The sequence below is a fragment of the Panthera onca genome, chromosome E1 (assembly GCF_046562875.1).
Source record: "Panthera onca isolate mPanOnc1 chromosome E1, mPanOnc1 haplotype 2, whole genome shotgun sequence".
Classification (NCBI taxonomy): domain Eukaryota; kingdom Metazoa; phylum Chordata; class Mammalia; order Carnivora; family Felidae; genus Panthera; species Panthera onca.
The window spans coordinates 53091167-53108493 of record NC_138352.1 but is presented as its reverse complement, the minus strand read 5'-3'; the positions used below and the strand labels follow the sequence as shown (position 1 = coordinate 53108493).

At 48.3% G+C, this 17327-nt stretch overlaps 1 protein-coding gene across 1 annotated transcript in view; it reads left to right on the top strand.

Moving 5' to 3' along the window:
• Nucleotides 1-17037, top strand: part of B4GALNT2 (beta-1,4-N-acetyl-galactosaminyltransferase 2 (SID blood group)) — a 40254-nt gene extending 23217 nt beyond the window's left edge. Inside the window, exons 6-11 of the mRNA XM_078437584.2 lie at nt 1992-2172; nt 2998-3084; nt 12421-12608; nt 13548-13688; nt 16129-16348; nt 16850-17037. Of these exons, the coding sequence (XP_078293710.2) occupies nt 1992-2172; nt 2998-3084; nt 12421-12608; nt 13548-13688; nt 16129-16348; nt 16850-17037 (1005 nt within the window). The remainder of the gene's footprint in view (nt 1-1991; nt 2173-2997; nt 3085-12420; nt 12609-13547; nt 13689-16128; nt 16349-16849) is intronic.
• The last annotated feature ends 290 nt before the right edge of the window (nt 17038-17327 follow it).

Below are 17327 nucleotides of genomic sequence, written 5' to 3'. Positions count from 1 at the left end.
TGACAGAGTCTTTATCCAGATTGAATATCTGACATGAGTCCCAGGTGGGGAGAGGAGAAAGGGTGCCTCCAGAAGGCATGATTTTCATGAACTCCAGCGGCCGGAGCTCCGAGGAGGACTTCTAAAGACCTGGGCCATCACAGATGCTGCTGCTTCCACCTCAAGAGGAAGTGGCGACCACAGCCGCGGCCACGGCCACGGCCACGGCCATGGCTTCTGTGCATGTTGCCTCTGTCAGGGTGAGTTCTGGCAAGACCGATGCTCCGTGCCCTTAGCCTTCCGTGGCCTGCTTAACACGGCTCCAAATCCAGCTCTCCTGCCCGTAGAGCTGATGGGTTGGAGGCAAAAGACATCCAGAGCCCTAATTTGAAAAGGAGTCTGGGAAATGTAGTTTGAGTTTTCCCACCCTGCATGCCAGAGGTTGGAATGGGTGATGAGTGAGCAAATCTGCAAAACTACTCAGTGCCCGATGGCCTGCCCCCCTCCCAGCAAAGTGCTCCCCCCCACCCCCATGCCCCGCCACTTTCCCAGTACTCTCATATCTTCTTCAGGGTGCCTTTCTGTACCTGAGTTATTTTATATGCATCGTGATAGACTGGTGGCCGACCTCCCCCACCAGAATAGAAGCTTCTGGAAGGTGCGGAGTTGGTTTTATTCACTGCTCTTCTCTCAGTGCCTCTAGTTGGGATCTCAGAAAACACCTGCCTGCTGACCAAAGCGTTCTCAGCAGACGTGACATAACCCAGTGTACCTTTCACAAAAGACGTCTGGATGCACAGAGGACGAGGAGGCAGGAGAGGAGAGGGGCTTTAGGGATTAGCAATGGGATGGAAAGAAGGGGACCCGTCCTAGCTACGTGTTGAAGGTAGACCCGGCAGGACTCACTCAGAATAGCAGTGACCTCCATCAGGGACGTCACCGGTTGAATGGATGAAGGCACCATTCACGAGGCTGGGAGAAGCAGGGAGAGAGTGGAAAACAGGTTGATAGAGAAACATCAATAGTTTGGTCGCGAAGACTTAACTTTGAGTTAGTCGCCTGGGGAATTTCCTAGCAGAGCAAACAGCCGGGCAGTTAGGGCTCAGAGAGATGGGAGCTGGAGGCATCCATTAAAAAAAATTTTTTTTTTTTTAATTTTTTTAAATTTATTTTTGTGACAGAGAGAGACAGAGCATGAGCAGGGGAGGGGCAGAGAGAGAGGGAGACACAGAATCCAAAGCAGGCTCCAGGCTCTGAGCTGTCAGCACAGAGCCTGACGCGGGGCTCGAACCCACAGACTGTGAGATCATGACCTAGGCCGAAGTCAGACCCTCAACTGACTGAGCCACCCAGGAGCCCCTGGAGACATACATTTTTAAGCCATCAGCCTATGAATGGTATTTAAAGATGCCACCTCTAGGGGCGCCTGGGTGGCTCAGCTGGTTCAGCGTATGACTCTCGGTTTTGGTTCAGGTCATGATCTCGGGGTCTGTGGGATCAAGCCCCGTGGCTGACCGGTGTGGAGCCTGCTTGGGATTCTCTCTCTCCCTCTTTCTCTGCCCCTCCCTCGCTCAGGCACATGCTCTCTCTCTCCCTCTCAAAATAAATAAACTTTCAAACATATATACATAAAGCCGCCTCCTCTAGAAGGTGTTGAGTAGGAAGAGAAAAGGGGACAGAACCGAACCCTGAAAAACTCCATTTGGAGGTCAGACGGAGGAAGAGGCAGCCAAAGTCAAAAGAAGCAGCCCGCGGCAGTAGGCAGAAATCTAGAAGAATGGTATAGCCAAGGGATGAGAGAGCAGTGGCCCTGGAACACTCCAGGCCCCAGGACTTGATTCTACTTTGCTGAGAGTAAAGTTACAACTGCCTGCGGTGCCAGACCCCAGCTTTCAGGAGCACCCCGGAGCGCCTCCTCTTTCCTGCCTGTGCCCTGCCCCTGCTGGCCATCCCGGGTGGCCATCCCCATGCCTTTCCTCGCATTCAGCGTCCTTCTACCTCACCCACCCTAGGTCACCCTGACAGCGTCTCTGGGGACACTGAACACCCTTGCTGACACCCCGGACAGTGTGGTGCAGGGCAGAGGCCAGAAGCAGCTGACCGTTTCGACCAGTAACCGGAAGCTTTTGAATTTCGTTCTCCAGCGCCTGACATACACCAGCACAGTGTACCAGCACCCCAGGGTGGATGTGGGTGAGAGCCTGTGCTTGGAGGGCAAAATGCGAAGGGAGCGGGAAAGCAGCCACGGGACCCTCTCAAAGTCCTCCTCCTCCAGGAAGCCCGCCTGCATTTAGCACGCTTGCCTTGCTCCTGTTTCTAACCCTGGATGTCTCACCTTCCCAAGTACTGTATTCCATATTATCCCCATGTTGCCACTGACCCCACAGCATGACTGGAAGGAAAGAACACGTACCTCTCTGTGAGGACGGATCATTTGTGCTGTGTACCTGGAAGCCATCGGGCCCTGTTGCCCGTTATCTGTAGCTCTCAGCTGCGGGAGGGGAGGGAAGCAGTCTGCGCATCGGTATCTCGTCCTGGGCACTGACAGGAAAGAGGGATGTGGGGGAACTCCCAGTCCCAAGGGCAGTGGTTTTGTCTCCCACCCCCCACCCCCCACCCCAGGGATTCCCTGGGAGAACAATCCTTGCCCCCCTGATGGCAGCCCCAGGTTCTTTCCGGATGAATTCAAGTCGCTGTTTTCCCTTTGGGGGCGCCTGGGTGGCTCAGTCGATAAAGCATGCCACTCTTGTTCTCGGCCTCGTGGGTCGTGAGTTCGAGCCCCGTGTGAGGCATAGAACTTAATTGAAAAAAAAAAGGGGGGGCAGTCAGCAGGTTGCCCCAGGGACGCAGAGCAAGTCAGGTGCCAGAATGCTGTCAACGTTATGGGGTCCTCAGTCTCATCCCAGGCGGGACATTCTCTACCGGGCCTTCACCTGGCTTCAAATCGGCTTCCTTGGGGCAGCGTGGAAAGTGACCCAGACGCGGTGCTGCCCACCTTGCCCTTCTGTCTCCCTCCAGTGAGTCTGGAGTCCAAGTCCTCAGTCGCCAGATTTCCAGTGACCATCCGCCATTCTGTCATCCCCAGGTTGTATGACCCTGGACCAGGTGAGGCCCTTGCCCCCGGGGGTTCAGGGTGGGATCCTGTGGAGCTTTTGGTGACATTCGGAAGGGATCCCCCCCCCCCACCATCCCCTGAGAGGTGGAGGAGGAGATTCAATGAAAATAACAGCTCTGATTGGATTCCTGACAAACAAGCTTTGCTTGGTGGGGGTGGGGGTGGGGTGGGGGGCGGATTCGAGGACACACGCTCCTAATATCGCTTAATCATATTTAACTTATTATATGGTTGGGCTTATTTTGAAAAAAACAAAATGAATGACAACGTCTTAATAAGTAATAGTAACAAGAACAGAATGGTACTAGAACGTGGCTAGATGTGTCAATGGAGTCCAACTGGAAATCCAGAAACGACCATGTTAGAATTCTACCATGTAACGAAGGCAGCTTTTCAAATTAAAGGGCAAAAAAAGATGGATTAGCCAAGAAATCCCATGGGACAGCTGTGGAGCTACGTGGAAGATAGAAAGTTGAATCTGTCTTACAGCTCATACCAAGAGAGATTCCAAAGTGATCAAATATCGCATATTTTTAAGTGCCAGAGCAAAAAAAAAAAAAAAAAAAAAAAATCCATGGAGTGAAAAAAAAGCAATCCTAGAGTATAAGACCTTTCTATACGTCACAAAACACAAAGGCCAGAAAGGAAAGACTACCCACGTAAAATACCCAAAATTGTTCAATGTTTTTATGGCAGAAACCCACCAAAGGCAAAGGCAAATGACAAAGAACAAATTGGGAAAAAAAATATATCTTCAGCACGCATTAAAGTCAAAGGTGTGCTTTTATTTGCAAGCGCCTGTGAATCAATAAAAACGCCTAATAAGCCAGGGCACCCGGCTGGCTCAGTCGGTGGAGGGTGTGTCTCTTACTCTGGGGGTTGGGAGTTCGAGCCCCAGGCTGGGTGCAGAGATTACTTAAATAAATAAATGTTTGAAAAAAACACCTACTTGGGAATGCAAGCTGGTGCAGCCACTCTGGAAAACAGTATGGAGGTTCCTCAAAAAAGCTAAAAAGAGAATTACCCGAAGACCCAGCAATTGCACTACTAGGCATTTATTCAAGGGATACAGGTGCTGTTTCGAAGGGACACATGACCCCCCATGTTTATAGCAGCACCATCCACAATAGCCAAAGTATGGAGAGAGCCCAAATGTCCATCGATGGATGAATGGATAAAGAAGATGTGGTATATATATGCAATGGAGTATTACTTGTCAACCATAAAGAATGAAATCTTGCCATGTGCAACTACGTGGATGGAACCGGAGGGTATTATGCTAAGTGAAATTAGTCAGAGAAAGACAAAAATCATATGACTTCACTCATATGAGGACTTTAAGAGACAAAACAGAGGAACATAAGGGAAGGGAAACAAAAATCATATAAAAACAGGGAGGGGGACAAAACAGAAGAGACTCATAAATATGGAGAACAAACTGAGGGTTCCTGGAGGGGGTGTGGGAGGGGGGATGGGCTAAATGGGTAAGGGGCACTAAGGAATCTACTCCTGATATTATTGTTGCACTATATGCTATTTGGATATAAATTTCGATGTAAATTTTAAAAAAGAAAAAAAAAAAATTGGGGCGCCTGGGTGGCGCAGTCGGTTAAGCGTCCGACTTCAGCCAGGTCACGATCTCGCGGTCCGTGAGTTCGAGCCCCGCGTCAGGCTCTGGGCTGATGGCTCGGAGCCTGGAGCCTGTTTCCGATTCTGTGTCTCCCTCTCTCTCTGCCCCTCCCCCGTTCATGCTCTGTCTCGCTATGTCCCAAAAATAAATAAAAAACGTTGAAAAAAAAATTAAAAAAATAAAATAAAATAAAAAAGAAAAAAAAGTTGAAAAAATAAGAAAAAAATGCCTACTAAGCCGATGGAAAAATACACAGCTTGCTACAGATTAAATCCAACAATACTTTCAGCCATTAAAATATGTACTCAGTCCCACGCTTAAAAAAAAAGCACAAATGTGAAATACATTCATATCAGAAAGGATTGGAGGAGGAGTGGGGGGAAGGCACTCTTTGAAAAAATTTTTTAATCTTTATTTATTTTTGAGAGAGAGAGAGAGAGAAACAGAGTATGAGCGGGGGAGGGGCAGAGAGAGAGGGAGACACAGAATCCGAAGCAGGCTCCAGTCTCTGAGGTGTCAGCACAGAGCCCGATGCGGGGCTCGAACTCACGAACTGCGAGATCATGACCTGAGCCGAAGTCAGACACTTAAAGGACTGCGCCATCCAGGTGCCCCAGGGAGCAGGCATTCTTATGAACCCCCGTGGGACGTGTAAATTGGCATAGCCTTTCTGGAGGTAGTTTGGCAATATCTATCAACATTTGGGATGTGTACTCCCTTCGGGCCAGCAATGACACTTCTAGAAGTTATCATGCTATACTTATATCTGTGTGAAATGACGTTTGTTTGAGGTTCTTTATTGCAGCAAAAACCTGAGTAGTGGGATGCATTGGTTAGATCAAGTGGGGTCCATCCATATAATGAAATTCCACGCAGTGGCATTCTGAAGGAGGGAAGGGGGAAAACAGGAGGAGATTTTTTTTTTTTTTAATGCTGGTACAAAATGATTTCCGAGTTATAGGCGGGTACAGAAGAGAGGGAAGGGTAAGCTACCATGTCTGTAAAAAGGAAGAGAGGAAAAAAAATGCATCTACATTCATTGCTGGATTAAGGAAAAACGAACAAGACGTTGGTAACATTGGTTGCCTCCTGGTTTCCTCATTGGGGGACAGAGATGGGAAGAAATTGTTTCATGGTATAACGTTCGATATATTCAGAATTTTGAACCGCTTGGCATTTTTTGAATATATTATGTATGTATTCAAAGTCTACTCTATCCAAATAGAGTCTATTCAAAATACAAACTGAATTACTATTTACGGGTAATAGCATGAAATATCCAGGGAGAAGGATTTAAAATATTTGCCTAACACAACTATCTCAAAAATAAGAGAATTAAGTACAAGAAAGTCACATAATTTGTTTTCTTTTTTGGCTTCAGGTTTGCTTTAAAGACAAGGTGTTATTTTTAGGTAGAAACTTCCACAATCTTATCCCCCTCCCTTCTGTTAACAAATGATCACATACATCTTTCTTTTCCTGGTTTTTGTACATTTCATATGTAAATTTCTATTCCCACCCGCATGTGTGTGCGCGCGCACACGCATAGAGCATTGAGCGTGGTTTTGAGCTGTTCATAAAAGTTATCGTACCTTATGGTATGAAGTTCTAGATTCTGACCTTTTGTCAACCTGCGGCTTGTCTTTTGATTTTGTTTCTGGCGTCGTTTGTTATGTGAAAGTTGTATCCTTTAATGTAGTAGAAGTGATTTTTTTTTCTAGCTTTTGCTTTTTGTGCTTTGCTCAAGAAACTCTTCCCTACCTTGAAGCCATAACGATATTCTCCTGTATTTTTTTTTTTTCAAAGTTGTAGGTTTGGCTTTTCACATGTAGATATTTAATCCCCGCGCAAATTATTTTTATGTGTGACATGTGCTGGGGATCTGATTTTTTTGTATATGAATAGCATATCGTCCCCACACCATATATTAATGAGCCTATCTATCCTCCTCCTCCATGGCTTGTGTGACCAGTCTGTCACATACCAAGTTTCATATATGCAGGGGTCTGAATCTTGGCTTTGTTGGGTTGCATTGGTCTGTTTCTCCTTGGGCCAATCCCATAAGACTTCAGTAAGCTGTATAATAAGTTTTACATCTAGTGGGGATAAAATCTATACTTCAGGGGGCGCCTGGGTGGCTTAGTCAGTTAAGCATCCGACTTTGGCTCAGGCCAGTGATCTCGCAGTTTGTGAGTTCGAGCCCCGCGTCCGGCTCTGTAGTGACAGCTCAGAGCCTGGAGCCTGTTTCCGATTCTGTGTCTCCCTCTCTCTCTGACCCGCCCCCTCTCTGTCTCTCTCTGTCTCAAAAATAAATAAACATTAAAAAAAATTTTTTTTAAATCTATACTTCAGGATGACTGTACTTCGTTTGCACCATTTTCTTAACTCTTCTTGGTGTTTGACTTTTCCATTAGAATTTCAGGATCCTCTCATCAAGCTCCTCCAAAATCCCTTGAGATTTTGATTAGCATATCATAGAATTTATAGATGATTTAGAGATGAGTTGGCAACTTGGTAAAGTTGAATATTCTCAGTCATGAATCTGGTGTACCTTTCCATCTTATGGTTTCTGCGATAGTCTCTTCATAAGCTCTTCAATAATTAATTTATTTTGTAATTTTATTCGTAAAGAAATTGCACACATTTTGTTGGATTTAGTCTTAGGTGCTCTATGTTTTTTATTGTTACTGTGAATTGAATCTTTTTCTTCTTTAAAAAATTTTTTTTAATGTTTATTTATTTTTGAGAGAGAGAGAGAGAGAGAGTATGAGTGAGGGAGGGGCAGAGAGAGAGGGAGACACAGAATCTGAAGCAGGCTCCAGGCTCCGAGCTGTCAGCACAGAGCCCGACGCCGGGCTTGAACCCACGAACCGCGAGATCATGACCTGAGCCTAAGTTGGACGCTTAACCCACTGAGCCACCTGGGCTGTCCCTGGATCTTTTTCTTCTACCTCTTGATTCGTTGTTGCTAGTATACAGGACAGCAGTGTTTTTTTTTTTTTTTTTTTTTTTTTTTGAGAGACAGAGAGAGAGAGCACGCAAGCGGGGAAGATGGGCAGAGGGAGGGAGAGAGAGAACCTTAAGCAGGCCCCATGCTCAGCAGAAACTGTGACATGGGGCTCGATCCCGTGACCGTGAGATCACGACCTGAGCCAAAATCAAGAGTTGGACGTTTAACTGACTGAGCCCCAGGACATCAGTGACTTTCGAACGTTGGACTCATAAAAAGCATCTTTGCTGCCCTCTTATTGATGATGTGTTTAAACACAGAGTCTCTTAGATAAGTACTGATTTTTTTTTGTCCCTTCCTTTGCTTTTAATTCTTATACTTTTTTTTTTTCTTGTCTTACTCCATTTGGCAAAAACTTCCGGTATAGGGTTGAATAGTGGCAGTGAGTCCTAGAGGGTGATTTGACTTGTTCCTGAGCAATCTAGTGCTACACTATTAATGTTTGCTGTGTGGGAGTGGTAAATGTATCAGGCTAAGAAAGTTATTTCCTTCTATTTCTATTGCCAAGGCTTTTCCTGTTTCTACCTTCTATTTTCTGTTTTCTTACTAAGAGTTTTTATTATGGATGAGTGTTGGATTTTAATCAGATAATTTATCTGCATCCGTTGAAATAATTTTTCTCCTTTAATTGGGTTCATGTAGTGATTTACATTGGGTGATTTTCTTTTTTTCTTTTTCTTTCTTTCTTTCTTTCTCTTTCTTTCTTTCTTTCTTTCTCTTTCTTTCTTTCTTTCTTTCTTTTTTTTTTCTTTCTTTCTCTTTCTTTCTTTCTTTTTTTCTTTCTTTCTTTCTTTCTTTCTTTCTCTGAGGGAGAGAGAGCACGTGAGTGGGGGAGAGGGGGAGCTGGAGAGGGAGAGAGAGAATATTAAGCAGGCTCCACACCCAGCATGGAGTCCAACGTGGGGCTCGATCTCACGGTTGTGAGATCATGACCTGAGCTGAAATCAAGAGTTGGACCCGTAACTGACTGAGCGACCCAGGAGTCCCTGATTAATTTCCTGCAGCGGAATATCCTCACGTTTCTGGAACAAACCCATTTTTTTTTAAACTGCTTTATTCTATTTATTTATTTCAAGTAATCTTGATGCCCAATGTGGGACTCTTGATCTTGGGCCAAGAATCACATGCTCTACAGATTGAGCCAGCCAGGCGCCTCTGCAACAAACCCACTTTTTTTTTTTTAAATATAATTTATTTTCAAGTTAGCTAACATACACTGTGCTCTTGGCTTTGGGAGTAGATTCTCATGATTTATCGCTTCCATACAACAGCCAGTGCTCATCCCAACAAGTGCCCTCCTCAGTGCCCATCACCCGTTTTCCCCTCTCCCCCACCCCCATCAACCCTCAGTTTGTTCTCTGTATTTAAGAGTCTCTTATGGCTTGCCTCCCTCCCTCTCTGTTTGAAACGACTTTTTCCCTTTCCCTTCCCCCACGGTCTTCCGTTAAGTTTCCCAAATTCCACATATGGGTGCAAACATGTGACATCTGTCTTTCTCTGACTTCACTCAGCCGAATACCCTCCAGTTCCATCCACGGCAACAAACCCATTTGGATGGCAGTGTGTCATTTGACCAAATGCTGAATTAAATTTGCTACTATTTTGTTTAGGATTCTTGCGCCTGTGTTCAAAACTGAGACTATCTTTTCTGGTAATGTCCTTGCCCGGTTTTGTTATCTATATTATACAGTCTCATAAAATGAGTTGAGTAGCTCTCCTTTTTTTTTTTTTTTAAACTAATTTTCTGAAATGAATTGTAACAATACAGGAATTACAGGTCCCTTGAAGTTTTTTTCTTTTAGCTTGTCTGGTCCTTGTGTCTTTTTTCTTTTCTTTCTTTCTTTTTCTTTCTTTCTTTTTTTCTTTTTGTCTTTGGTCTAAGTTTGCGGGGGAGGTGTTTGGGGGTTAAGGGAAGGAATGTGAGTGGGAAGAAGCGAGAGAAAAAGGAGAAATTTTAAAATATCAACACCCTGTGTCTTTAGTGCTTATTGATCTGTATGTACATTGAGTCCGTTTTTAAGTGTTTCTATAGGATTATCCATTTGATATAAAATCACCAATTTGGGGTCATAAAAGTTGTTCATAGCATTCTCTTTTGCTTTTAAAAATATTCTAATACATGTGAAGTCACGTCCCTCTTTTGGTTCTTACCATTTATTTTCTATAATTTTGAGTTGTTTTCATATCCAAATATTTTTATTTCACTTATGCCTGATTTATTTCATATTTTCTTTTTCATACGTGTGAGTCTGTTATTTCTTGCTTCAAAGATTAAAAAAAAAAAAATGGGGCACCTGGGTGGCTCAGTCGGTGAAGCGTCCGACTTCGGCTCAGGTCATGATCTCACAGTCCATGAGTTCAAGCCCCGCATCGGACTCTGTGCTGATAGCTCGGAGCCTGGAGCCTGCTTCAGATTCTGTGTCTCCCTCTCTCTCTGCCCCTCCCCCACTCATGCTCTGTGTCTCCCTGTCTCAAAAATAAATAAACATTAAAAAAAAGAACAAAATATTAAAGATTAAAAAAAATTTTAACGTTCATTTTTGGGAGAGAGAGAAAGAGAGAGAGAGAGAGAGCGAGCATGAATGGGGGAGGGGCAGATCGAGACGGAGACACAGACTATGAAACAGACTCCAGGCTCTGAGCTGTCAGCACAGGGCCCGATTTGGGGCTCGAACCCATGAACCGCGAGATCATGACCGAGCCAAAGCTGGACGCTTAACTGACTGAGCTACCCAGGTGCCCCATATTGCTTCAAAATTTTAAGCATTCTCATTTTAAATCGTTTTTGGATTCCTCTGTTATTGCCAGTCTGTCCGGAATGGGTTCGTCTCTATGTGGTCGATCCGTGGTGGACTCATTGGCTGTTGTTCATCCTAATTTTTCTTTGGGTGTTTTGTAACTTTTGTGGGTGAGCTCATCCTGAGTAGGAGATTTTGCTTGCTTGTTTTGTTTTCTGTCTCCCTTCCCTCTCCGGACTCTGCCTCATGGTGATATCGGGGTTATGGAAGAGCCAGTTTCTGGGCCCGACGGTGGCGTGGCACAGGTCATGGCTGGGGGGGGGTGGCGTCATTTCTGTTTGGGCCCAGACGTGTGTGCAGGGCTGATAGCCGTCCTGGGGTTCCTTGCCTGGCAGGGAGTAGGTGGCGAGGGATGGAGGGTGTGCAACTTAGCTCCATTCTGTGGCTTCTAGCAACAAGCCCGGCCCTGGGGGCGTCTGGGTGGCTCAGTCGCTCAAGCGTCTGACTCTCGATTTGAGGTCGTGATCTCAGCGTTTGTGGGATGGAGTGCACCACTGGGCTCTGTGCTGACATCGCGGAGCCTACTTATGACTCTTTCCCTCCCCATCTCTCTGTGCCCCTCCCCCCAACACGCACAAAATAAATAAATAAACACTAAAAAAAAAAAAAAAAAAGCCCGGCTCTGGACCCACACGTCCCATGAGACACCTTAATTCGGTCATCCCTCAGAATCAGCCTCCGCCGCTGCTTCTGGTTCCAGAATGCAGCAGGCCCCAGCTCCAGCCCTGCTCAACTGCTTTTTATTTCTGTTCCTTGGGAACTAACGTGTGCTTTGGAGCATGGCTATATCTTTGTATCTTTATGATGGCTCTATATCGGGAAAACTAAGGAATCTCGAACAGAAAGCTACGCCACCAACTTAGCCAGGAGTCCCCTACCTTGACCACATCCTACAGTAATTCGTGCCCCGGGTTCTCTCTTTCCCATAGAACAAAAGAACCAGAGGTGTCTTGTGGGCCAAGGAAAGGGAGGAAATGATTCATTTGACAGGCCCTTGAACACGATTTACTTGACCCTTTCCACCGATCACTTTTCTCTCACTCCCTCAGACCCGAGGGGAGCTGACGTAATGGTGCAACAGGTGTTTACAAAAGGGGTTTCTGGAATGATGACGTCTGTCATTCCGAGAAGGAGCACTGCAGTAGGGATCTGGAGCTGTCGCCCACAAGCCATGGGCGGGGTGATGGCTTTCAGCATGTTTTTATAATATTTTTGCTTCCCTTCCCTTATGTTCATCTGGGTTTTTTTTTTTTTTTTAATCTTAAGTTCCTCAAATGAGTGAAGTCATATGATGTTTGTCTTTCTCTGACTAATTTCGCTTAGCGTGATACCCTCCGGTTCCATCCACGTGGCTGCAAATGGCAAGATTTCATTCTTTTGATTGCCCAGTAATACTCCATTGTATATATATATATATATACCACATCTTCTTTATCCATCCATCCATCGATGGACATTTGGGCTCTTTCCATACTTTGGCTATTGTCGATAGTGCTGCTATAAACATGGGGGGGCACGTGTCCCTTCGAAACAGCACCTGTATCCCTTGGATAAATGCCTAGTAGTGCAATTGCTGGGTCGTAGGGCGGTTCTATTTTTAACTTCTTGAGGAGCCTCCATACTGTTTTCCAGAGTGGCCGCACCAGTTTGCATTCCCACCAGCGGTGCGAAAGAGATTCCCTCTCTCCGCATCCTCACCAACAACTGTTGTTGCCTGAGTCGTTCATGTGAGCCATTCTGACAGGTGTCAGGTGGTATCTCATGGTGGTTTCGATTTGTATTTCCCTGAGGATGAGTGAAGTTGAGCATTTTTTCATGTGTCGGTTGGCCATCTGGATGTCTTCTGTGGAGAAGTGTCTGTTCATGACATCCACCCTTTCTTGGCCAGAGAGGAAGCTCAGAGACCTGGTGACCATCGCCACCAAAACTTTCCTCCGTCCCCACAAGCTCATGACCATGCTCCGGAGCATTCGGGAGTTCTACCCAGACTTGACCGTGATCGTGGCCGATGACAGCAAGGAGCCCCTGAAGATTAAGGACGACCATGTGGAGTATTACACCATGCCCTTTGGGAAGGTGTGTCCCCGGCAGATGGGGAGGCATCTGGGTCCTGGGACCCAGAGTCAGTTCTTCCCTGGAGGGGGCTGCCTGAGTGGCCTTCCCAAGGAAGCCCGATTCTGGGGGGGAGGGGGTGGGGCTCTTCTCTGAGCCCCGTTGTTGACTCCACCTTCACAGAGAAATCGGGTCACTCTTACTTTTCTGCACTAACGAGGTGATCAGTCCGTCTTTCCTCACGCTTGGTGTGGACATTAGTCTTTCTAAGTGACTTGAGGTGTCGGACATCCTAAGGATTCCTGACCTGCAGATTCAAGAGCAGAGAACCTCGTGATCCCTATGATTCCACCCAAGCTAGAGGCACTCTCCCTCTCTCCCTTTCTCTCTCCTTCACATACCCTTTCCTGCAAGGACACACAGAAAGAAAAGGGGATGATATATGCCATAGCGTCCTACCCTCCAACACTTTCCAGGCACCAGGAGGGGAAGTGGAAAGAGAGTCACAGAGTCAGGCGAGAAAGGACTCCGGTCACCCCACATTGGCCCTGGGACCAACGAAGGGCTTCCTGGCCTTTTCTTTCTTTCTTTTTTTTTTAACGTTTATTTATTTTTTGAGACAGAGAGAGACAGAGCATGAACGGGGGAGGGTCAGAGAGAGAGAGGGAGACACAGAATCGGAAGCAGGCTCCAGGCTCCGAGCTGCCAGCCCAGAGCCCGACGCGGGGCTCGAACCCGCGGACCGCGAGGTCACGCCCTGAGCCGAAGTCGGACGCTCCACCGACTGAGCCGCCCAGGCGCCCCTCCTGGCCTTTTCTTCATAACAACCTCTGATTCAGGGAGTCCCTGTCCTTCCTCCCGTTTGGGGTGCAGCCTGGCTGTTGGGAATTTAGCAAGCTCCCGGGGGATTCTAACACGCGCCCGGGGCCGGCAACCTCTGCTCTCCCCTCATTCCACCCGCAGGGCTGGTTCGCCGGTAGGAACCTGGCCATCTCTCAGGTCACCACCAAATACGTTCTCTGGGTGGATGATGATTTTCTCTTCAATGACAAGACCAAGATTGAGGTGCTGGTGGATGTCCTAGAGAAAACGGAACTGGACGTGGTAAGGCTGAGATGCCGCTTTTTACCCGCCCCCCCCCCCCCACTGCAATCTGTAGAGACAGCCAAGAGAGGGAAGGGGAAGGGGAGGGAAGAGAGGTAGGGGCAGGGGAGGGAGGGCTCCCGGGAGGGCGAGGGGCTCATGCAGGAGATGGGTAAGCCAGCACAGCTCGGGTTGAGAGCGCCACACCGGGGATCAGGAGGTGTGCGGCCTCCGTCTCTGCCTCCATATTTACTTTTCTTTGAGTACATGACCCCCCCGCCCCACCCCTGCTCCGCTCCTAACCCTTGTTCTATCTTTAAAACGGTGTGTTTATGGGATCACTTCTAACTTCCTCCCCGGACCGGTGTGAGGGGAAACAGAGCAGTGCTCTCTGTTGCTGTCACACGCCATTGATTTGTTTTATTGTATTATTATTATTATTATTTGTAAACACTTTTATTGTTTGTTTATTTTTGAGAGGGTCCGAGCTTGAGCGGAGGAGGGGCAAAGAGAGGGGGGAGACACAGAATCGGAAGCAGGCTCCAGGCTCCGAGCTGTCCGCACAGAGCCCGACACGGGGCTCGAACTCACGGACCTGAGATCCGTGATCTCACGGATCTCACGGATCTCACGGTCGTGAGATCACGACCTGAGCCGAAGTCGGCCGCTTCACCGACTGAGCCCCCCCAGGTGCCCTTCTGTCACACATGATTAAAAAAAAAATGTGAAGGGTACAACGTTTTTAAAAGCGTACGTAGCCTTATTGAGGTTAAAAAAAAGAGGAAGAAGAAGGAGAAAGAAGGGACGCCTGGGTGGCTTAGTCAGTTAAGCATCCGACTCTCGATTTGGCTTAGGTCACGATCCCAGGGTTGTGAGATCGAGCCGTGCGTCAGGCGCTGCTCTGAGCGTGGAGTCTGCTTGGGATTCTCTCTTTCCCTCTGCCCCTCTCCCCTGCTCTCTCTGGCTGTATTGTAATTTAGTCCACTTAAAGCTCAGAGGGTCTATTTGCTGAAGGAAGAAGGAAAGAGGTGGTGATTCTTCTCTCCTTTCAGGGTGGGGGTGGGTGGGTGGGGGGGCCAGGAGCAGAGCAGGGGAAGGGAGGCAGCTCGAGACCCAAGGCCCCTTGCAAGAGGGCCGGCAGTGGTGACTCCACAAAGGGGCCCTTGTGCACGCAGGCTGCTGCGGGCCTGCACCCAAGCGCTGCTCCGCCTCGCGGGAGGGAATGACTTACCTTCTGGAAAGAGCGAGCTTGCTGTAGGGTAAGCGGAGCAGACTTGTCTGCCCTTTGGACATGGTGCTTTCTGCTCCCACCAGCGAGATTTCCTGGGGTGAGCAGGGGTGAAAAGGTCAGGGGCGCCTGGGTGGCTCGCTTGGCTAAGCGTCCGACTTCAGCTCAGGTCGTGATCTCCTGCTTTGTGAGTTCGAGCCCCACATCAGGCTCATCTGCTGTCAGCCTGGAGCCTGCTTCGGATCCTGTGTCTCCCTCTCTCTCTCTCTCTCTCCTCCCCTGCTCACTCTCTCTCTCTCTCCCTGAAATAAACATTTTTTAAGAAGGAAGGAATGAAAAGATCAACGGACCTTGCTGGTGTGTGGAAAGGCATGTTGCGACAGCAAAAAGAGTGAATCCAAGGGATAGTATGAAGGGTAGATACGGAACAGGTGTGATCCTTGTTTCTATTTTTATCTTTTTACATTTCTAAAAATGTTTATTTATTTTTGAGAGAGAGAGAGAGAGAGAGAGAGAGAGAGAGCGCAAGCAGGGGAGGGGCAGAGAGACGGGGAGACACAGGATCTGAAACAGGCTCCAGGCTCGGAGCTGTCAGCCCAGAGCCCGACGCGGGGCTCAAACGCGGTAACGGTGAGATCATGACCTGAGCGGAAGTCAGATGCTTAAGCCAGGCGCCCCAGGCGTGATTCTGGTAACTGATGTGGTTTGGAGTGTTGGGGTTTGGAGCCGATGGGCCAAGAAAGAATTCTTGAGACACCTTCGGTGCAAAAATGTGTTTTTATTATAGCACAAGGAGGGGACCCTTAGGCGTTATAAGTGTGTGAGAAGCGACTGGTTATATGAGAGTTTCTGTCCTCTGGAGAGGAGGGTGACATGGAGGGTCCCAGGAAATCGACTCTATATGTTTCTGAGATTACTTTTTTCTTGTAAATCAACAGAGTTGCAAACTGAGGGGGACTCAGGTCCCGCAGGACCGTGATCTCTATCGGTTAGCCATTTGTTTTCGCCTCTCCTTTGTTCTTGGGCAGGAGTGCCTGAGGAACCTCGCGCACATCCCACCGTGGCTGTGGGGGTGGGGGGTGGGGTGGAGGGTGTCAGCTTCTGCTTTGCCCTCAGCCTGCCTTTTGCTCCCTCATCAGTGACTGAGGTTCAGTCCAGGAAGGCTTCCTGGCAGAGGCAACCTGAATATCAAGTCTGTGTTCTCTGACGCGCGTCTCTCTGCCCACGGGTCAGGTAGGTGGCAGTGTGCTCGGGAACGTGTTCCAGTTTAAGCTGTTGCTGGAGCGGAGTCAGAATGGGGACTGTCTTCACCGGAGGCCAGGCTCTTTTGGACCCCTGGATGGCTTCCCCCGCTGTGTGGTGACCAGCGGCGTGGTCAACTTCTTCCTGGCCCACACAGAGCGACTGCAGAGAGTTGGCTTCGACCCCCGCCTGCGGCGAGTGGCTCACTCAGGTGGGGAAGAGCTGGAAGGGTGAGGAAGGTTCTGGCCTCTGGACTTGACCTCAGGAGTCTGTTCTTTCCAAGGGACATGCACCACCGATCGTGGTCCTTGCCTGCCACGCTGGGCCTCTCTCCCTTTTCCCCCAGACAAGGTCTCTCTTGCCTCCCTTCTCCCCCCTCGTTTTGCCTCTTATCCCCCAACGGCTGCTCCCATGTGAGACGCCCTCCCCCTATAGGCCGGTCCCCTCCCTCGTTCCCCTCTTGCTCCCTCAGTTCGGACGTTCATAGTTCTGTCCAGCCAGAAAGCTGATCTGTGTCTCTCTATGTCTCTCTGTGTCTCTGGCCACATCCCTGAGAAACGTGCTTATGAATTCCTTCGCACTCTTCAGCCTGGCAGGTGGCTTTGCATGGGCTCCACCTCCTGAGGGGTATAAACTGTGCCCCGCCCCCCTGCCCGGACCCTGGGATATGGCCCTGGGGTCTCTCTAGCTGATGTTCTCCCTCTCTTCACAGAGTTCTTTATTGATGGGCTCGGGAGCTTGCTTGTGGGGTCGTGCCCAGAAGTGATCATAGGTCACCAGGCCCGTTCTCCAGCGGCGGACCTGAAGATGTACAGCACGTTCCGGACCAACACCCACAACCAGATCCGGTTCAAGCTGGCTCTCCATTACTTCAAGAACCATCTCCAGTGCTCCACATAAAGGTGCCCGGGCATCAGGAATGCTCTAGACGTACCCGTCGTGGGACCCAGAACAGCGGGACTGGTGCTGGGGATACCCAAGTATAGACTCCTGAGAAGACAGATGTTGGAAAGAATAAGCCAGCGGGTGAGGCAGATGGGTCAGGCTCAGGGACGAGAAATGCCCGTCAGAGCCTAAGGGTCGTTAGAAAGGGACCAACCCCCGACAAGGGCAATAGAGGCACATCAACAACAGTCATTATTTGTTTGTAGGACGCGTTACCAGTTAGGGACACACAGCATCTCGCATCG